This window comes from Rhinichthys klamathensis, unplaced genomic scaffold, assembly GCF_029890125.1.
Source record: "Rhinichthys klamathensis goyatoka isolate OS25496 unplaced genomic scaffold, OSU_Roscu_1.1 h1tg000571l_1, whole genome shotgun sequence".
NCBI lineage: Eukaryota > Metazoa > Chordata > Actinopteri > Cypriniformes > Leuciscidae > Rhinichthys > Rhinichthys klamathensis.
In genome coordinates, this window is record NW_026607037.1 from 1,721,311 (window position 1) to 1,744,358 (window position 23,048).

The 23,048-nt window shown below is 38.6% G+C and overlaps 1 protein-coding gene across 1 annotated transcript; it reads right to left on the reverse strand.

Annotated features, from left to right (window-relative positions):
• Window positions 1-4,365: 4,365 nt before the first annotated feature.
• tlk2 (tousled-like kinase 2) lies at window positions 4,366-22,548 on the reverse strand. The gene is made up of 21 exons (XM_056239794.1): window positions 21,912-22,548; window positions 20,996-21,078; window positions 16,444-16,515; window positions 14,546-14,612; window positions 13,416-13,459; window positions 13,196-13,294; window positions 11,492-11,599; window positions 11,308-11,400; window positions 10,529-10,639; window positions 10,287-10,423; window positions 8,331-8,483; window positions 8,172-8,238; window positions 7,970-8,067; window positions 7,731-7,812; window positions 7,341-7,432; window positions 6,960-7,049; window positions 6,613-6,782; window positions 6,372-6,507; window positions 6,079-6,190; window positions 5,867-5,974; window positions 4,366-4,932 (listed from the first exon to the last, which is right to left on the reverse strand). Exons 2-21 carry the CDS (start codon window positions 21,074-21,076, stop codon window positions 4,759-4,761), a joined length of 2,094 nt encoding a protein of 697 aa, XP_056095769.1. The 5' UTR covers window positions 21,077-21,078; window positions 21,912-22,548; the 3' UTR covers window positions 4,366-4,758.
• Window positions 22,549-23,048: the final 500 nt, after the last annotated feature.

Here is a 23,048-nt window from a genome sequence, read left to right on the forward strand (position 1 = left end):
CTGAGAATTTAGCAGACTTTCTTAACACTTTGCTCTCAGGCAACAAAAATACGACATTGTTCTTTGTGTAGCCTAATAGCCTATTTACTCACATGCAACACTAGCTTGAGGCTACTTGGGGAAAGAAATAGCGTTTTTGGAAGTCTCCTCTGACAAAAAGCAAACGTGCTACCTATTTTCTGCACATGAAGTTAGACAAAGACTTACAATGCATTCCAGACCAACATTTCAGTGGAAAGTTTATCTATTTCTTAACTAATCAGAATCATTCAACCTGAAGTAATGACGTAGCTTAATGACCCGTGTAAAGTATTGCTGTGGTTTTATGAATGTACAGCAGAGCAGTGTGATGGATTTTTTCATTAATAAAATAGTAAACTGTTTATTAAACTAACCATGTTTCTAAAAACTTACCTTACTTCCCTTTTAGGCCTAACAGGCTAACAATTCTAACACAATGTACTAAAACGTTCTGTCCTGTGTTTTTGAATGTTGTATGTTGTTTTGGCATACCCCTTTAACTTTGGTTGTGTGAGTGTAAAAATAACAAATATGAGAAATTAAACTAGACAGATGTCTAATTTTGAAACCAAAAACAGAGTTTGGTTCTACCTGGTAACAGAGGGGTTTGCATGTGAAAACCAATCATATTGTGGGGAAATTATGTAATGTCTTATGTTATTTTTCCCATACCTCATTATATCCAAACTGTTTCGTGTTAACTGGTGGGATTCTCAATGGAATTTGTCTGAGATCCTCAGGCCTTGCTTAATGCTTGGAAATGTCGAGAACTCCCTCCCGGCCGTGATTAAAGCATTTAGAGGACATTTGCTGAAGTCTGTCTGTTTCTTACTGCTGCGCAGCAGGTTAGTTTAGGGAAGCAAGTCAGTTAGGAGACCCAGATATACTAAATGTCGTGGAAGTTAGGGGACGTCGATTGGAGACGAGACCCAGGTACGTAGTTAGGTTTAGGAAAAAATCTACCACAGTGGCCTACAATCTCCTTGCTGAGTATTGAAGCTGGGTTCTGCTGATGAAACTGCAAACTATCCTTCAGTACATTTTTCTTCAATTGATTATACTTTTGACCCCTGGTCTTCATTCATCATATCTGGTCCTTGGGTCTTTAACTGTAAAATCCCCTACAATTTCAATTATTCCAATTACAGGAACAGAAAAGTAAAGTAAACTTTCTATGGACATTACATTTACGAAAGCTTGCAGAAAAGTGATTCAAACAGGAAGCAAATGTTGAAGGGATCGGTATTGTGCTTTTGGCATTTTCTATTTCTTGCACGATTCAGTTGAGCAATCTTCGTGAAACTACGAAGAGGTGAGAGAAGAATACTTGAATTCAAGCTGTGGTTGTTCTCGACACTCCTTGTACCATTTGGTAATCCATGACCGGTTCTGTAATGCAATCGCACACATGAGATCACAAGGCCAGAGTAAATAAGTGGGTGGAGTAGTTGGGTTGGAATAGTTAGACAGGCCTGGTTTGGTGGAAGTAATCATCTACAGGTTCCAGCTGAGCCTAAGTGTTTGTCCAAAACAATCCCCAAATGGTGAGTCACAGAGACTGGAAGTCTTAAGCTGGGGGAAGGGTTTTTTGGGTGCCAGTTTGGTAAAAAATAAAAATTTAACATGTATAAAAATAAATAATGCAGTGTTATTATCTTCACAGAATGTCTGAAACTATTCAGGTTCAAAATAATTATAATCCTCCTTGTAATTGGGTTTTGACTATGAAGTTCAACAGCTGCTGAAGAGGGTTGAATAGTCCAAATGCATTTGGCTCGGCTTCAGACTGAATAGGTCAATGATTCATCAAGCACCCATCCAAACTATCTGTTTCTGATTGAAAGAGAAATATAGGGTTTCAGAGATTTCACAACCCATTCCCTAACACCACATTCTAACATCGAAAATCCACAGGCCATCAGTATAATGCCTTGCCTCCCCAACATTATTCCAGCAGCTTTTACATTGAATTTGACTTCAACAGTCACTCTGCAAAGGCAACGCAGTTGGAAGAAAATCACAGCGACAGATACCCTGAGGTGAGATGCGGCCTTTAACTGTATGTATACGGGTACATCTCACCCACTGAACGAATGTGTGACGGATAACAGAAAAAGAACAGTTCGAACCACATTTGAGAGCATTTTTTAAAACAGCAGGTGATTTATCCATAAGTCTGTTCAAGTCTAATAATCAACTTGCGTCAGCATCATGTTGACAGATGATGTAATTAAAATTACACTGTTATGATTATAAAAGTATATATTTGAGACTTTAGACTATATAGATCTATATTTATATGATACTAGAATTAATCCCTTTTGACATTACAGTACAAAACAGCTCTTTCGGCATTATCCTGAAGATTGTAACCATTCATTTCATGTGTAATAGAATGTAAGAGAGGCTCTCAGTAGCATGTGTAAAAGTCACATCCTTTTTGATTTTCCCTGCAAAGTCCTTCACATAAAAATCAGTCTACAGGGTTTCATAGACAAAAAAAACAAGAGCTTACCCAAATTCCTAGGTTAAGTTTTGTAACAAGCTGTTCACACACTGTAAATAAAAAAAGTGATTCATATATGACAAATACTTGAGGGAATAGTTCACCTAAATATGAAACAATTTTTCATCTTTTACTCCGCCTCAAGTTGTTCCAAACCTGCATGAGTTTCTTTCTTCTGCTGAACACAAAAGAAGATATTTTGAAGAATATGGGTAACCAAACCCCATTGACTTCCATTATATTTGTTTTTCCTACTATGGAAGTCAATGGGGTCCATCAACTGTTTGGTTACCCATATTCTTCAAAATATCTTCTTTTGTGTTCAGCAGAAGAAAGAAACTCATGCAGGTTTGGAACAACTTGAGCCGGAGTAAATGACAAACATTTGGGGTGAACTATTCCTTTAAAGTCCCCATGAATTCAAAATTGACCATACTTACTTTGTTTGCCTAAAATTGATGGTTTTGTGGTGAACAATTCATCCATGCAAGTCAATCCACACAAAAAAAATGTTTTGGCTTCGTAATCTTTAATCAAAATCTGACATTTCCCCTCCCCTCTGCATTGGAGGACCTTTCCTTGATGACGTAGGTTTGACGGTTTGGGCGTCTGCTTAACATCCGTAACCACGCCCCTCCAACTGACAGTAGACAGGCTGAATGACAACACCTACTTTTCTAGATCCAATCAGGTGCTAGTTGGAAAAAAGCCACGCCCACTATTTTGCCTCATTTAGTATTCCGTTTCTCTCGGAAATACGTCACAACACTGGAGAAAAGTCGTTTGCAACTTCCGGTTCACGGGGACTTTAATATTAGAACACTGATTTAGTGAACTGGCAGAATTAAATCTGTTTAGACCATATCTGTAAACGAGAGCAATTTAGAAGACAAATAAAGCAGACAACACAATATATTAATAACCAATAGTATTTAATGATCGCTCCGATTTTCTGCCCTGTACCCCTGAACTAGCTCCGCCCCCGCTAGAGAGTTCTTTCCCACAAACAGTAAAACAGGATCAGGCAATTAACCGCATCACCAGACCTAAACATATATGACTGTGTAATTTTTGAACGCATTTGTGTCTGTATGTGTGAGGCACAACACTTTTAATCAATGAAAAATAAAATCTAACTTTATCTCATTTTCCAACATTAGATTGAGTCCAAAGACACAATGAGAAACAAGAACATACTTGGGGAGGAGGAGGGGGAGGAGGGGGGGGGATCACTTAGTGTCGCTAAATCTAAAAGAATATGCTTCCTAAAATTCATGACATACCAGCATAAAGAAAAAAAGAAAAAAAAAGGACAAGAAAAAGAAAAGAAAAGTAAACACTCAAGTCAAACAGCACCACCTACCGGTAGAGCTCAGCTTTGGTCATAGAATACGGGTGAGAAAGACAAAGACAAACACCTCCAGAGACAAACAACTGGGCTAGACCTGTCCATCTCTCACAAGGAACAAACATCTGATTCCCAGCATAGACAATCAGCTAACAGAGGTCCTGATGCTGATTTGGCCTCAGCATTTATTATGTGATCGGAGATCAGAAAGGCGTTTAAACTAGGGCTAACTATTGTTGAAATGAACCCACTGACAGTATTGCTTCCAAAAGTTCATAGATCCATTCCAGAGGCAAAAAATAACAAGTAAGAGCGAGGAAAATGGGCCGGGACAGGCTTTGTGTCAGCAGGGAGCGTCTCCAGATTCTTTAGGAATATTGTACACTTGAATGCACATTAATATGAGTGGGCTTGTCCCTTCAACGGTGTTGCCATGTAAGAAAAAAGAAAAAAAAATTCAAGCTGACCTCGTTATAAATGTGTCTATACATGTGTATGCATGTATTTGTGTATTGTGGGGTGCAGGGCATATACCAGTCTCTCCCATCAGTCTGAGCCATTGCAGTTCAGTCCTTCTCATGTAATACACCCTTATTTTGAATTCCTCTCGCTCTGTCTCACACTAGGGGGCGCTTTTTAGTCCCCACCCATCCAAAAAACATTAAATAAAAACAAAACAACCCTCCAGATGCCTGGGAGAGGAAAAAGGGTGGAGGGGGATGCGTCTCGTCTTAATCCCTCTCTTACTCTTTCCTCCTGCTCCCTCGTTTGGCAGGTAAGGGGTTCGAGACCCCTCCCACTACACTGCAGAGAGGGGCGGGGCAAAATGCAAATGCCCTACAACCCTTCCTTCCATCAAAACAAGCGAGGATGGACGGGGCTCTCAATTTGAGGCGCTGCTGTTGGAGGAGCTGGAGGTGGAGGCGACGGCCATGCTGTTGTTACCGGTGGCAGCCACTGACTTGCGTATGTGTGGGAGGAGGTAGGGATCACTGGCTAGCTGGTGAACGTCAATACGATCCTCCTTACGGTACACCAAACATCTGCGAATGAAGGCCTGAAGTAGACAAGGAATTCATTCGCATTAGCAAATGTTCATTTATCATAGCATGTTCAAGCAGAACACCATCATAAAAGTCTTTCAAAAATATACATTAGACACCAAACTTTTGCATGGTAGTGTAACTAAATTGTTATTATTCCAATAAATATGAATAAATGTCAATTTAAAGAACTAGGGATGATTTATAATTATAGTCAAATGCAGAAGAGAGTCACGATGTTTAAATCGAAAAAATTGTACCACACTGGAGATATACTCCTGGGACAATTTGGATGTAAAAGGGATTGATAGGAGAACAGTAACCCTTATTCATGACACTCAGATACTTCAACAATCCTAGGACTGAACTTCTCTGCTCTGAGATCACACCATGGCCAGCTTCAACTCATCCTCCCACCAAATGCTGGAGTGATGTATCCCGATTGTCAAGCAGAAGGAGTTGGATTAAAATATTCCGAGTGATATCAATCCACAATCTGCCTGGAATCATATTCACACAATGTTGGCTCATTTGTCCACAGCAGAACTGGCCCCCCGATTGAGCCTAGTTTCTCAAGGTTTTCATCTCCATTCTGTCACCTGATGGATTTTGGGTTCCTTGCCACTGTCACCTCTAGCATGCTTAGTTGGGGACACTTAATATTCAGTAATATTATTGATTTGACTGCATTGACACTATTGGATTGAACTGAGCTGGAGATTACATCACTGTTCTCATTCCATAATTGCTGAACTTTGAACTATTGTCTTTTTAAGAGCTGCTTTACAGCAGAAATGAATTCTGTTTGCACTACTGATCAGTACTTTCCTGTTTATCCCTGTAAAGCTGCTTTGAAACGATCTGTATTTGTAAAAAAAGAGCTACATAAATAAAAGTGACTTGACCATGAAAGAAAAGACAGAGACAATGAACTGTTTACAAAGGTACCTTAGCTTCAGGCGAGACTCCTGGTTTGGGAGGAAACTGCACCTCTGTGGCTTTGAGAATAGTGTTCTCCTGGAGGATGTCCTGTTGGGATTGATTATGACCGAACGGCTGTGTGGAAAAGTATGAAAATGATGAGGTGAGAAAGCTACTAATATCTCAGTGGACAGTGAGTATGCAACCAGTATTAGAAAATGTACAAGTGTGTCTTTTACCTTCTTCCCATAGAGGCACTGGTAAAAGATGACTCCAACGGACCAAACATCCACTTTGTTAGAGATCTTAGGTGGCTCTTTTCCAACCACAAAGCATTCTGGGGGAAGATACCTAGAGCAGAGTAAGGCAAGAGTTTTGCATTTTGGGCTCAGCTGCTTATCCAAACTTTCAAACCATAAATGACTTAACACTACCTTAAAATCAACATTGTCAACTTTGTGTTTAGGGAGATTTCACAAAATTTGACCAACTTCAAGAACTTCACAAATTCTGGTCATTGCAGACCACTCACCAGTATGTCCCCGCCCCCTGTGACGTCAACTCCATGCCGTCCACCCCATAGTTGTCGTCGTCCATGATCTTGGACAGCCCAAAGTCTGTGATTTTTATCTCTCCACATGCTGTGCCATTCACCAGCAGGATGTTACCTAGACAAACACAAGGATCAAACCTCTCCATCAAAATGGTGCCGTTCTCATTCTCGGCCCAGTATAGAAGTTCAATGGTCTGCGGGTGTCATACGCATGTCCTACCTGGTTTGAGGTCGTAATGGATGATTGGTGGGCGGATCTCATTTAGGTACTTAAGAGCATTGACGACCTGCATTATGATGGATCGGGCCTCTTTCTCTGACATTAGCTTGTGCTGCTTCAGGTAGAAATCCAGATCGTTCCCCTCACAGTACTCCAGAACAGTGCAGAATCTAGAAACAATACCACATAAAACAATTTATCTCTCCACTTTAAGGAGTGAAACAATGGAAAACAAAACTGCACCAATCAAATAGGTTGATTACCCCAAATTAGTGAAAATGATCTTGAAATGAGTTTCAAATCAGAGACAATTCGTATTTCAATAAGACAAGAGCAAGTTTACTCACGAGTCAGTATCCAGGGAGAAGTAGTCATACAGTTTGACTATTCTGGGATGGTCCAGTTCTTTATGGATCCTATATTCTCGACAGGCATGCCTAAAAACATTTCATGTCAACCCATTTTAATTAATAAGTGGTGCTGAATAAACTTTTCTTTGACAGAATAATGAACCATATCTGAATCTTTAAACATAATGAGAACAATGGTATTGGTATACAAGTTAATCAATTTTAGTCAGGATTTATATTTTATATTTTTAGAAATCAGGCCTCAGAATTCCAGTCTGGTTCAGAAAGAGGAATGCATTCTGGGACAAACACACTTGGCTCCTAATGCTGAACCAGTAGTTTTTAAGAAACAAGGCTGGAGAAGGTGTTTGCACTCACTTGTGATAGTTCTCTTTCTTTTCATCTCTCCAGTTCTTATTAAGCTGGTGAATTTTCACAGCCACGTACCTCTGCTCAGTCAAATCAAAGGCCTGAAGAAAGAAAATAGAACAGGAAGAGTGAGTCAGACATAAATATCAGCACCAATCGATTAGTGAAGCTGCCTAATTTATCTACTTTTTTTCTTATATTTTCATTCTATTGCGCTCCCTCCAGCTGTTATTGAAACAAAGAATGTGTCTTATGTGAACAGCCCATGATTTCTTCTTTAAGATGCCCAAGTCTTCCAGTCAACCCAATGACTAGTTGATTATGAAGATATGTAGATTTGACCATCCCTAAACCCAACTACACATTCACATACATGTTTCCCATCACAGATCTGCTTACCTTGTATACCTCACTGAAGCCTCCTCTGCCCAGCAGATGCAAGAGCAGGTAACGGTCATTTAGCGTAGGATGATCTTTAAACCTGAGAGTCGAAGAGACAATCGGACAATGATGCAATAGATAAATCCACCATAGACCCCGTTTAAACTCAGAAAAACCCTCAAAAGCCCTCTAAAAAATAAACCCTGTACTGAAACCAAAAAGGCGAAAGTGTGGAAATAAACTTTGAAAGTGCATACTGGGAGTTATCTTCATTGTGAATTCTCTTGAGCTCTCGGATGTGAAGATTACGCACGCGCTCCAACCGTTCCAGCTCCACTTGAATCTCCGCTTCCTCCTGCCAGACAGACACACACACACACACTTCAGACATTAAGACCTGTTTCCATGACAACACAAATTTAATCACACTTGTATGTGTGAATGTGATGATTTGAATACCTTCTTCAGGTGTCCGAGTCTCAGTTTAAAAATTTCTTCTTGCTCATGGTATTCTGCTAAAGATAACCTGTGAGGACATAAACAAATTAGGACAAAATCCATTTAAGTTGAATCGCTAAACTACTCAAAGCCTAACATGAGGGAAGAAAGAAAACTCACATCTCGTTCTCCGCGCCGTTGCTCTTGCTCTTGCGTTTGTTGGGTTCTAGGTTGGGAGGAGGAGTCTGACTGGCGTTGGGCGGTTTCCTCTTCATCAGCAGTTTCCTCTGCCTCTCTATGTCCTCTCTCTGCCCATTGACTCTCTCCTGTTGTCTATACAGACACACAGCAGCATAAGAAAGTTAAAGGTGCTCTAAGCGATGTCATGTGTTTTTTAGGCCAAAACATTTTTTGTCACATACAGCAAACATCTCCTCACTATCCGCTGGCTGCCTGTCCCCTGAACACACTGTAAAGAAACGCGATCTCTGTAGACAGCCCATGCTTCACAAACAGCACCAAAAACAAACTGCAGCGACCCGCTCCCCAAAACATAACAAACTGTTCCAGCCAATGACCGACAAGAAGGGTTTGGGGGTGTGGTTTGGGGGGTTAGTGTGCGGATGAGGAGGAGGGAGGGTCTAGCTAGCCTCCGTTTTGTTTGACAATAGTTCGAACGTCAACAAGAAGTGACGTCACCCAGGATCGCTTAGAGAACCTTTAAGTCTGATGATCAGTAGTTTCAGGCTACAAATTCAAAACATTTTTATTTTATACAACACATTTCCTAGCTTTTCTTTCCATATTTCATAGTATTCATAAAGTTCTACACACCCTCCACTCTTTGCATGTTTGTTTCTTAAATATTTTGGCTAATATGATTATACTATCTTATACTAGGGATGCACCAATACCACTGTTTCCAAAACTAGTACGATACCGATATGTTTATTTTTGGTACATGCCGATACCTCTATTTTCATTACATTTATAAATTTAAAAAAAATATTGTGTAAAAAAAAACAAAAGAATACGAATCATATTAGTTGGCTTAATAAATGTAGCTAATTGATATTTCCTTCAATTATTAGTTGTGCTTAATTATGCATGTTAAAGGGATGGTTCACCCAAAAATATTTTTTTTGTCATCAGTTACTCACCCTCAAGTTGTTCCAAACCTGTATGAGTTTCTTTCTTCTGCTGAAATCAAAATATTTTTTTGTACCATTCAGTCCTTAATATCCTGACTATTCCCAGCTTTATAATTTAATATAACTCCTATTGTGTTTGGCTGAAAGAAGAAAGTAATATACACCTAGGATGGCTTCAGGGTGAGTAAATTATGGAATAATTTTCATTTTAACCCTTTAATGTGTCAAATCAAATTTATAACATGCATCATTTTGAACTATTTATTTTTTAAAATCTCTTTTAGTGGAGAAAATATGAAGAAAAAAAGGGTCTGGGGTTAACCCAAAAAGCACAATACTACATTGTTATGAAGAGTTAACATTCTTTTAAAAATTATGTTCATAATTTTAACCTAACATTTACTTTTTTTTTTAAGTCATATCCATTGCAATAAAAAAAAAACCCAGATAATTAAAAGAACACAATTTTTATCTGCTCAGCATATAAAAAAAATGCTTACTTTTTAAAGAGTTGACTATGATAAGAATTTACTGTGATTCTGAAACAAAAAATCCGCAAACAAAGCACTTGCGTCACTTTACAAAATTGAGGTTAAATCATTAGAGTCACATGGATTACTTTAATGATGTCTTTACTACCATTCTGGGGTTTGACAGTGGTAGTTGCGTAGCTGTCAATGGAGGGACAGAGAACTCTCAGATTTCACTAAAAAGATGTGTTCCGAGGATGAAAAAGTCTTCCAGGTTTGGAGAGAAACGAGGGCGAGTAATTAATGGCAGAATCTTTGGGTGAACTAACCCTTGCTGAGAGGACAGTGTTCACCAAGTTGTTGTCTGTTCGTTCGTGCTTAACACCATTCCAGCTTCCACTGATATGTTCATGGTGAAACGGACCATATTCTGTCAGCGCATGTCAAGTGTGCGTGTGTGCAACATTTGCGTAGTCTCTGAAGTTTGAGAGCGTGTGTATGTGCAACTCACGTACTTGACTAGATTCTGAAAGGCGTAGCCATCTGTCCACTGCTCAGTAAATGAGGCCCCGTGCCGTACGGTGGTGAAATGGCCCAGACGTAGCCGGTCCTGCATGCTCTTTTCTCTGCAAGCAATTTTCTCCTGTTTGGACTGAAAACATACCCACAATTTATTAATTGCATTATTATAACAACGTAACTCATACAGAACACTACCAGACATTAACCATCACGTCTTCTCTGAACACACATTTACCTTTTCGATAAGCAGTTTCTTACTCATGGTCACACATTTATTGAGTCGTTCTTTACATCGTTCCAGCATCTTCTGCTGCTCATCGATTTGTCTGCGAAGGTCACAGTTCACCTGCAGCGCACAAACACACCAACATAAACACGGTATTCTTCAGGAATGCATTTTAAAAACAGATATAAGCCAGATTTCATTCATGTTGAGTCAGTGGCATTCACGGCTTACAGATTCATAATTAAATCCCACTTTGTGTGTACACTTTTGTTCAAAAGTTTTGGGTCAGTTTTTTTTTTCAGCTTTATGAAAAAAAGTCTCAAGGCTTTTATTTAATACAAAATACAGTAAAAGCAGTAATATTATGAAATATTATAATTTAAAGACTTTTATATATATATTTTTTTTTAATCATTACTCCAGTCTTCAGTGTCACGTGATCCTTCATAAATCAGTCCAATATGCTGATTGGCTGCTCAAGAAACAATTCCTAGTATTATCAATTCTGAAAACAGTTAATATATTTGTGGAAACCATGATTTGTTGATGAATACAAGATTCAAAAGAACAGCAATTATTTGAAATAGAAATCTTTTGTAACATTACAAATGTCTTTACTGACACTTTTGATCACTTTAAAGTGACCTTGTTGAATAAAAGTATTAATTTCCTTTAAAAAAAAAAAATTCTAACACACCTGACACTTTTGAACAGTATTGTAAATAGCAATGATGGGCAGCAAAATATCTAGCAGATTTTCATATCGATGCTGTGTGTGAAAGTCGTACCCTGAGCAGGTCGTCAATACGTCCCTCTTTCTTCTCCAGATCTGAACTCTTACTGCTCTCCAGCGCTGCTAACTTCTCCATTGTCAACTCAGACTGAGAATGAATGACCGAAGCTGGGTGTTAGCGTGAGGATCTGAAAGTGTCTGTGTAGGTGTGAGCGTGTTTTTAGAAGTGTGCGTGTTACCTGTGTGGCTCGGTGCTGAGTTTGTGTAGAGGCTGGCTTGTGGGAACAGGAGGAGTGGGAGAGGTCTGTGGTTACTGAGCCGATGGAGGAGGGGCTTCCTTGCTGCACCTGTCAATCAAAAACAAAAACTTATTTCCATCAATACAAAACACGACCCTTTGTCTTTGATTAAACGAAATTGCCACTTTGCATTTGCCAGTCCTCTGCACTGCAACTATAATAATTTTTATTATAATAATAATAATAACAATAATTACTGCTAATGTGACAGTACATGAATAAATATAATTATAACTTCGATTATAATGCTTGTTCTGAACTGCTTGGGCACAGCTACAGCAATAACTTGTCATCTTACTACTAAGCATCAGTTACAGCAATACACAATTTACAATGCACACTATATGTATGCACACTCTCATCCATATGTATGCACCTCTCTATATTCAGGATCTTCTACATAAACATTCACCGGGTCGGCTCTTACGGTTTTCTGGTCTGGACCTCTTACTTGTCCCTAGAACACGTCTTAAGACTAAAGGGGATTGTGCTTTTTGCACTGTGGCACCGAGGCTTTGGAACTCTCTTCCATTAGCACTGAGAACTGTGGGTTCTGTTAATTCTTTTAAAAAACTCCTGAAGACGCATCTTTTTGGACTTGCTTTTATTTAACAGCAGTGGTTACTTGTCGTTTCATGTTTGTGAAGATTGTTTTGTGTGTTGTGTTATGGTGTATTTATTGTATGCATGTTTTGATCCTTTTTATTAACAGATTGTAAAGCACTTTGTGACTTCTTGTCTGTGAAAGGTGCTATATAAATAAATTTTACTTACTTACTTACATACCTATTCAGGTATTTAAAATTTAATTTTTAATAATCTATAGTATTTATTGTTGTAGAGCATTGCTCAAAGTGTTGTTTTTACTGCCTAAATGCAAGTTAAATATATATACATGGCTGAAATTACATAATCGATTAAAATACTACACCCAAAAATTTAAATTCTGTCATAATTTACTCGCTCTCATGTTGTTCCAAACCCATAAGCCTTTGGTTCATCTTTAAAACACAAATAAAGATATTTTTAATGAAACCCGAGAGGTTCCTGTCCCTCCATTGAATGTCCAGGTAAACAAAACCTCATAAATACGTTGTAAAACAAATCCATATGAATCAAACAGTTTATTGCCAGTCTCGATCGCTTTATATGATGAGCAGTTTTAAATTACATCTAAACAATTATCGACAGATTTGACACGGATAGATAGAGCACATCACATCTGGTAAGCGTGTGTGTGTGTGATGGTCGAGAAACAATGAGGTTTGTTCTAGTGTGTGACACACATGATTCCGTGTTTACCATATGTGATGCGCTCTATGTATGCAAGTTAAACCTGTTCATCATATAAAGCGATCATATCTCTTCACAAGACTTGTATTAAACTTTCCGATTTATAAGGATTCATTTAACTTTTTGGATCGTCTAAATTTTAGTTACCAGGACTTTCAATGGAGGACCAGAAAACTCTCAGGTAGGCTTGCTTGGGTAGTCGATGTTACCGGTGTTACACAGTGTTCAGAGGGTTTAGAACAACATGAGCGTGAACAAATGATTCAATTTTCATCTTTGGGTCCCTTTAATAGTTATATCAAATCACTACATGAATAGAAAGAGAGGTCTGGCAGCAAGAAAGAAACTCACGGCAGCAGGAGGGTTGGAGAGAGAGTGCTGAGGAGAGGACCGCACCACTGGAGGAATGCCACGTGCTGGACTGGTACCAGTACCACTACCCCCTGCAAACTACACAGAAACACATGACTGAGAGGTTAAATCAGAGGAAAAGAGCATGGAAATAGAAGTCAAACCACAATGCGGGTCAAATGGCTATTAATGACAGAATGAATGAACTACATGCACCTACCTCAAAATAATCACTAATTTTGTGTCCTCTCCCTCCTCCTTTGCCTAGGTGGGGGAAATCAGAACAATAGTCATTAAAGGGATACTTCACCTCTGGAAAGATGAATGTGTATTTAAAATGGGTCATTTATGTAGAAGAAATGTGAAATTATTTTTGAATTTGGAGCTTTCTAGACTGAGAAAATCCAGAAAATGTATTTTTGAAAAACAACAACTCCCAGAATGCACTTGCTTCGCTGCCCTAGGAGGCCACGCCTACCGGTAACAGAGCGCAGTAGTTAAACAACAAGTCTAGGCTACTAGTGAGTCTCCGTGATGAGTCTGCCCGAAAATGTGTTTCGAGATCGCCCAAAATGTCCGGGATTCGGTTTTTGCGTTCTACAGTCGCCATTCATTATGTTTACTGTGGCGAGCAGGACGAGGCTAGGCCCGCGGGAGAACTGCGCGAGGCCGGTGGCGTGATTACCGATGAGCGACAGCTGTGAGACGCACCGGTCTCAAATCTCTCACGGAGGAGCAGGAATTTTCTTAGCAATGTTAAAACGCACATCAAGCGATCACTTGTTTAGCGTTCATGTAAACACTACATTCAGATTCACCAATCGGAATGAATTCAGTTAGATTGAAACAAAAGGTGTGCGTGTAAACAATGAATGGCGACTGCAGAAAGCAAAAGCTGAATCCCGGACATCGACGGCCGGACATGTCCGGGAAAAAGAGGATGGTGACCCCTACTACTCAGCTTTCTCCACAGAACAAGAGCCTGATAGCTTAGCTTCCAAAAAAAGATGGCTGACACTGTGTACATTCTGTGAGTGAGATCCCACCCTCTATGGGCGGGTTGAGAACATGCGGGACAGCCCCTACTACTGGCTGTAGTCTTTAGCCTCTGGCCAAAAAATCGATTTTTGCATCATCTGAGGATTTTTTTCCAGACAAAAAATACATAAATCTCTCGTCTCAGGGGGATATGAGGGTGGAAAGCACGGTAATTCGAAAATACTACAGGTTTTCTACTAATACAAAGCTTAATGCTAAATCCTAAAGTATCCCTTTAAGAGAAAATACACTCTAAAAGACATAACATTGCCAAATGCTCTCATAGCAGGTCTATCAATCACATCAACTTACCCTGGTTGTCAAAGGGGTCTCCTTTCCTTTTACGTGTTCTCTGGTCATTAGATTTCTTCTCTGGGGTCTGAGTAGGGAGACAGAGAAGAAGAAGAGAGAGAGAGAGAAAGAGAGACAGACATTGTAAGCTGCCAGGCGAATGCTAGAATCCATGACATCACCTCATTCCACAACCCCATTCATTCCAGAAGTTTCCATTGAAATGTTAGAGGCTCATACAACCTGAAAGACTGGACATCAACATACAAAGACACAACAATCTCTGTATATCTGGCCGGTTTCAAATAAATTGCCTCAGTTTTAGTTTACAACATCTAGTAATGCTGTTTTTTAACAAAATGGTTAAAGTGTAACTTTGTAACAATAGAAAGCGGGTTGAGCGGGCAATGTCGGTACTAGTATATATAAATGATGGTTACTACCGTAGTTGTCCATGTTACCTGGACTTCCGTGAAAACTACAGATTATACTTTCAGCTTTATCACTGAAAACTGTATCGTTCTACGTCTAGACCTGAATTGTTGCACCTGGGAACAACAATACAAGTCAACAACATTATGACTAAAAGTTTACTAAGAAGTATTTCCTACTGGGCATTATGGATGTTGTTTTCCTACCTATTTGGCAAAAGGGAAGACAGCAGCCTTATTTCTCTGTTTTCTCTAGTCAGGTAGCACAGATTTATTTTTTCTTCACCTTTGCACTGTATAGGCAGCCAAGTTTATTTGAAAGCCCATTTTGCAAGCAGTGAAGTAGCCCTTTAATTGTTCTTCATATTTCATTACTTCCCTGTTCACAACGTGGACGTCAACCATAACACTTTAAAAGTTGTTCTAATTCGAAGTCCAGACCACAACTATAACAATAACAACACAGAGGAATGATATTGTTGGAGTCATTTTCAGCAGGGCTGCCCCCTCACAGTCAACCAAACGTTAGTCAACCAAAATTTATCTAGGCAGTAGGTCTCCAAAAAAAAAAAAAAAAAAAAACTCCACAAGAAGTGGCGAAGTCTCGCAGTCCGTGAGGGACAGATCATTAATGGTGAGTCCTTGTGACAATTACAGTATGTCCGGTAGGAAATCCAGACGTTCGTCAATCATCAATCGACCTCAAATATGGCTTATTTGAAATTGAAACGTGCAAGTGGCAGCAACTTTATATGGCTGCTAGCTATAAGGTTAACCTAGATAGCATTATCCGTTAGAACACAGCACGATCACTAGCATTTTTTCTGATAACAGCGGAAACAACTTAAAATACTAATTTATCACGATACAGATAAGAGCAATACATCATTTGAAACTTATTTGCCTAAACTCCGTTAACAAAAAAAACAGGATGCGCTTGCTGTCGTCTGTCTCCGTGAACTAGAGCACGTCACAAAAATTAAACGAAACTCAGCATAGACTACTTGCCTCAGACATGAGCAAAACAAAAACTCAGTTAAATAGTCAGTTCTTTGAGAGAACATTCATTCTAAAATTCATTGTTAATTTTTTCTCTACACTAAAATGACGTACTATCTGTTTGCCTGCCCAATGGCAGACAGGGTCATTATTTCTGAAATTTCTTAAGTTGAAAATATTTGCACACTTTTGTTGTGCATTTCAATGACTAACAAAATCCAGATGCCAAATATTAAAGAAAGGAAAAACTAAATCCAGGTGTAAAAGAAACAGAAGCAACAAAGTCTTCAACCACAAGCACTGTGTTATCTTATTGGTGAAATAAATAAAACATGGCACCAACTACAACATTTTGAACACCAAGCTGGACCTCCCTGACTGTCAACATGATGCAATTGTCAGCTAACATGTTTCATCTACTATAGACCGAAGCAGAGATACTTTAGAGACTCAATGACTTTTTCGCATCAACACAAAATGTGTACTAACCTCCAGCTCTTTGTCACTGAGGGAGCCCACGCTACACAAGCTCTGGTTAGATGACTCGTTGTGTCCAGAACCCTGTAGAGAGGAAGACAACGGATAACTGGATTTGCATTTCCTAAATCTAAAGATCGGTGCTTGTAAGGCAGGAAAAAAACAGTGATATAAGTCTTTAGTTCAGTGAAAATGAAACACATAAAAGCCGCTTCGTAGTTGGCACCAATACCTTTTCAACTTCAATCCAGCAACTTTGCAGTGTACTTCGCAGCATGAAAAACTAAACTTGCATTCAGATTGTGAATGGGTAATAAACAGAAAGCAAGAGAAGAGCCCTTTATGATCACTAAAGCAGTCAATCTCTAAAGCAATGAATTCTGCACTCTCGCTAAAACTCCTGTTATAATAATAATAATAATAAAAAGCTGTCTTGTACAATGAATCTCTAATTTAGATTATGTGTTCACTTTGTTGGTTATAATGAAAGGAATCACAAGCGTGCGGCTCACATTGTACAAGACAAAACCTTGTGAGTTTTAAGCAGTGTTAAAGCAACACCAAGTAACTTTTCCTCTGCGGTCGCCCTACAGGTTGGAAGCGGAATTGTCCATTACCGCTGTCGTAAATAATTTAGCCTACCGCAGCCTACTGTCGCACGCACACTCGTTGCTTATCCAGCACCGGCTTTGGAATGAACAATGTCCACAGACAAGGTAGAGTATGTTGCATGATTTCATGAAAGTATAATGTATTGCGACATCAGAAACGAAGAAAAAAAAAAAAGAAGACTATTGTAACGCTTGACGTAAAGCAAGTCAAATTTGTAGTTTTCTTATGTCTCATTAGAACAAAAGAAACGCGACCCGATCTGGCAATCTTACAAATATATAAATATAAATGATTTATGTAGAAAACATATAGTAGTATGTATACAATTATGATTTCTTTTTTTTTCATTTTCTTTATCTTGATTTTCTTTGGACATTTCTATGTGAGATGTGACGTTATCCTGCATGTAGCATTTTGTCATAAGGCATATTGATAAATGACGCATTAGTTGTTTAATGCATTCGGTTGATTAAATTGTCAATATACTTTAATATGTGTGCTATGTTAATTGTGGGGGTAAGGGCAGGTGAGCGAGTTATTGTTTTGTATATATGTCTATGTTTGTATTGTGTTTTTGTATATGTACTGTGTGGTTAACCTTTGTGTCTGTACATATGTATGCTGCAGGACCCCCTTGAAAATGAGATGATACATCTCAAGGGGTTATCCTGAAATAAATTCAAATTCATATGATTGTGATTTGCTTTAATGCTTAACGCCTAATGTATATATATATATACACACACACACACACACAGTCATGCTCAGAATTAATGGCATCCCTGGTAAATATGATCAAAACTGGCTGTAAAAAATAAATCTGCATCGTTTAGCCTTTTGATCTTTCATTCGCAAAATTGCCAAAACTCTAACCTTTCATTGAAGTAAAAGAATTGAAAGTGGGGGGGGATCACATTATGAAATAAATGTTTTTCTCCAAAATACATTGGCCACAATTATTGGCAGTGGCACCCTTTTATTAAATACTTTTTGCAATCTCCTTTGGACAAGATAACAGCTCTGATATTTCTCCTACAACGCCTGATGAGTTTGGAGAACACCTGACCAGAGATCAGAGTCCATTCCTCCATAAAGAATCTCTCCAGATCCTTCAGATTCCCAGATCCATGTTGGTGCTTCTTCTCTTCAGTTCACTCCACTCATCAGGTCAGGGAACTGGGACGGTCATGGCAGAAGCTTCATTTTGTGCTCCGTAACAAATTTTTGTATCAATTTTGATGTTTTTTTGGATTGTTGTCCTGATGGAAGATTCAACCACGGACCATTATAAGATTTCTAGCAGAAGGCGTCAGTTTTTGATTTATTATCTGTTGATATTTGATAGAATCTACGATGCCATGAATCTGAACAAGAAGTCCAGGACCTCGAGCAGAAAAATGTACCCACAGCATTAAAGATCCTACGGTATATTAAATTGTACACATGGGATACCAAACAAATACAAAGCAGCGTCTATCGGAGGGTACCGAATATTCCAAGTCCTCTGTACTTCCGGTGCTGCAGAAATTCTGGTACCGACATTTTTTTTTTTAGCACTGACTGGTATTGATAGTACCGGTAGGTTTGACAACTCAAATCAAAATTTTCTTGAGGTCAATATCAGCCATGTGGGGTACTGGAAAATGTTAAAAATGCCCAAATAGCTTTAAAATTATTATTTCTGGCATTCACGTATACAAGACCAACACTTTAATTATCCGATCAATTCTGATCCCATCACAAAATAAATTGGGTTACAAATGGCAATTCATAATGACTTCAATTAATTTAGCTAATTGTCAGATTTTTATCAACAAAAAGCAAAATGTGGATTTTTTTATCTTTTTTTATTTCTGGTTTCCCTCTCTGTTTTCCTATTTCAGAGACTAATAATTGCTAAACCTGCCTCTAATTCGCTCTTCTCATTGTCTGTAGACCTACAGGTAAATTATCTAAAACTGAAAAGAGTTTAATGTTTTGGGTGAAGAAATTAACAAAAAAAAAGTACAAAAAGTGTCGCTTTTTGCTACTTTCTCGCTGAAAGCTCTAGTTCAGCGAGAAAGTAGCATACGAGTTATTAATTACCTCATTACCTCAGTTTTTATACATGTTATTAATGAGCCCGTGTTAACTCAAATAAAGTTGTGTAAATAAAGCCTTCCTGCTTTGAGCTAAACATGCAATGAAATACAGAGAGAAAGAGTGACAGATGCTGGTCACTCTGGTCAGGTCAGGCTAAAACCCTCCACAATCCAATAACAAAGTGATAAACACCCGTGCAGCAAACCTACAGACTATTCTTAATCATTTACTTGGTAAATTCTCACACCAAACCAAACAGATGCAAAGAAAACGGTCATACTAACTCTCACACAACATCCAGCATTGGCCAGTCAGTGGGGAGGACTCTCATGGCCATGGCAGTGACCAATGAATGAACTAACACTGAAAAACTGGCAAACCTATTGTCCTACTCATAACTGATCCAAATCTTTTCCTCAGTAAAAGACACACATTGCAAATGCCGATTGATATCCAAAGTCTTTCTGTGGTTCCCCAATACTAAAATGACTGATTCAATAGAAAAACTGAGACAGATCAGTCCGCAAGCTGTTCAAACACAATCATAACTACTTCTCGATGCATTTAGAAAAGTATTATTTAGAATGCATGTAAAACAGCTTTTTCCCCCAAAAAATGTATCTGATGCTTGTACACTAGATGAATTGCTCTTTAACAGACATCTTGGAGATGTACATGTGCTATCTGGGTACATTCAACTTTGACTGAAATACCTCAGAGAGAGAGACAGAGAGAGAGAGTTCAGCAGAAATGAGTTGTTCTTAGCGGACTAATAGGACTAGTGATGCATGGAATTTTCAGCAAATAAAAAAAAAAAAGGAATTTAAAATGAAGTAATCAATTAATTTCGGAGGGCCGAAATAATGACTGTAACAGAGACGTTTAATTCGATATTTTGTGCAGACAATGTGGGTAAGCTATACAGATAAACATGTCAGGAGTGTGGACACACTTCACTGTGATCAAAAATTATGCTAGAGTAGAAGTAAAAAAAAAACTAATTCGGTTGAAAATATTGAGGGGTGGCTTGTTGCCAAAGACCTTTAATACAACTGGTTTAATTTATCACATGAGAAATTGACACCCAATTCAGTTACCCAGTAACCCAAATTTTAAAGTCACTGTGAAATAAAAATTCTTGTTTTTTTATTGCAATATTTCCTATAAATTATTTATTTGTGAACATCATTGTTTTTAAATTCATGTACCCTCATAATATTTTATTAAAATAACTTCCCCTCTCTCTTGCAGTGACATCTCTTCTCTGATGATGTGAGGCCGTCACAACCCGTCACTCACGTGACATCACAGCAATAGCAAACCACAGCCATCCATCCAATCAAAATCAAGTCCCGCCTTACATTTCTTCTTGTTCGAGAGTTTCACTCATATGGGACAATAGGGAAGAATAGACTATCGCAACTTACGTTTCAGGCCTACTTTAATTACCAAATTTTTTTTTTTCATTTTTCGATTACATGAAATCTTTAATAAACAATAAAATAAAATAATAATTTAAATAAAAAAATAATAATTTTGATGCATCATAAATGGGACACCACCTTCACTTGACAATCAAATATCTTTTTGGTCCAAAATGCTGTCCCTTCTTAGACTAATGCTAATGACATACATGAGCTTTTGCGGAAAATGAGTGAAACAACAGCTGGGCAAAAGCAAGAGGAAAAATGAACTTAACATGCAACTGAAACTGAATGTACGAAAGCAGACAGGCCCAGGGCCTAGAAAAACACATGAATGAGTGAAGATGATCTAATGTGAGAGGGAAGGTATGTGCAGGGGTTAATGATTATCATAAACAGATAGGGATGATGGGGGCAGAAATATATCAGTTTGAGACCGGACAGACCTTGGCAACTCCGACTCCTGTGAAACGGGCCTCCAGCAACTCCTGCCTGCGAGGATCCAAGCTGTGCAATTCCTCCATCATGGCTGGAAAGAGAAGAAGAGAGTGTGCATAGCATTATGTAGCCATAGTGATGCTGACAGATTGACGGGACAGTGATGTGTACGACATGTTGAGTCATGTGTCCCCAATACATGTTTTCGAGAGCATTCTGAGATTCATGACTCAGCCTCGCCACCACCACTCATTCAGTCATAACTCACTCCAATCTAAAGCCATTTATCCTATAGATAACCTCTATCATGCAAGATCTTAAGACATGTCAAACCACATGCAACACATAACCTGCAGTGCATTTAGCAAAGGAACGTTGTTTCTTATTAATCAATCTTGTTCGCGACTAGAAAACAAATGCAATCGGTTCAAAATCATACACAGTTATGAATATTATTCGAGGAGGAGGCAGGGGGAAACAGGCACAATGAACAACTCTATATCTACTTCCTAACTAACCAACCAACCAAACTATTACAACGTTAGAGCCACCCCACCACCGATTTATATTTTAGTTAAATCTCACCCGTTGCACGTCTAATATGATTTAAAGATTCAATTAGTCAGGATTCCCTTGAATTTTTAATATTATTTCAGGATTACTTGATGAATTGGCATGGTTAAGTTCTCATTCTAGTCCAATCATTAGATGTGTGCGATTGATTGAAAAAACCGATACAAATCAGAAGAAATAACGTTTTAAAGGACAAAGGGTTTCACACAGGATCAAAACAAAAGAAACAGTATCTAAATACCGTCTCAGTATCGCTTTACCCCTGGGTTTTGCTTCTATTGTCTGTTGTTTCTATATTGCCCAGCGAATTCTTCCGCTAGCCTCCTTAAACCGCAAGATCTGTCTTGGTACCTGTTTTATCGAGGTATTTTCTCCCGCTTGCCGATTAATTAGATCTCCTTTCTTCGACCGTTCTCCTCCTCTGGTCTCCCGTCTCGCCCTTCCCGTCTCAGCCCGACATCTCAGGGCTAGGCCTCAGCCGAAACCGCGAACCTCGCCTGCGCTCGGTGCCTGCTGTGTCGCTAGGGGACGCCAGCTCCGCGTCCTACTGTAGTCCGAGGACTGCGAGAACTTCGAGGCCTTGATCTCCCGAACCCGCCTTTCTCCGCTGGCCTTCTGCGATATCTATTTTCTACCAGATCTGAGGCATGTGGAACCTCGCTGCAGATCCACACCTAATGATTTCCCATCCAACATTACTCGATTCGCTTCGAAGTTATTTAATTGTGGTGTTGTTTTTGAGATATTTTGTTTCTCTTGTTTGTCTTCGCTGCTCTGGGTCAGCACCGAACCGGGATCAAGTCCTGGAATGATAAATTGGCTCTTTAAATTCCGTTCCAGTCTAACGTCTCCTTTTAGAAAGATTAGTTGATGTAGACGAAAAAAATAATTCCCCCAATCAGATTCGCGAAATCAGAATCGATTCGGTTCTCATTTTGTGCAATGTAAACAATAATCGGTAAATCTCATATTTTCTCGTGAGATTGTGCAAAACATTTCTACCTTTCAACCACGCCCATTTCCACTAGCAAACACTTATCAATGAAAGGAAAAATAAAGTTTTTTTTTCTATATTTTTATTATAGGGTTTTATGCTGTGCACATGCAGCAACATTATTAAAGAAATATTTCAACTTTCCTGTGGAATGTTTCCCCCCAGCTTTTGCATTCAAACAGCATTAAATAAAGGGTATTAAACTTGAAAAGAAAAAGTAACAACTTCTTGGACAGTAACACAAATTGTCTTGTATTATAGTGAGTATTTAGGTGAAATGACAGAAATAGTGATTACTGCTATTGGTATAATATTTCACTTCTCAATGGATGTATACCATGTAAAATGTAAATAAAAATGTGATTGTTTTCACTATAATTTTTTCAATAAAATCATCTGCTAAATTAATAAATGTAAATGAATAATTTAACTGTAAACTTTTTTCCATTTTGAAAATAATTTTTGCACTTACAAAGTGTAATCTTTAGCCAATC

Excerpts from the sequence above, each read along its gene's own strand:
- tlk2 (XM_056239794.1), bottom strand. The coding sequence starts at position 21,076 with ATGATGGAGGAATTGCACAGCTTGGATCCTCGCAGGCAGGAGTTGCTG. Across the intron at positions 11,600-13,195 it reads TCTCCAACCCTCCTGCTGCC|GTGCAGCAAGGAAGCCCCTC; the intron begins GTGAGTTTCTTT and ends TTTGATTGACAG. Across the intron at positions 8,239-8,330 it reads AACGGCGCGGAGAACGAGAT|GTTATCTTTAGCAGAATACC; the intron begins GTGAGTTTTCTT and ends ATGTCCTCACAG.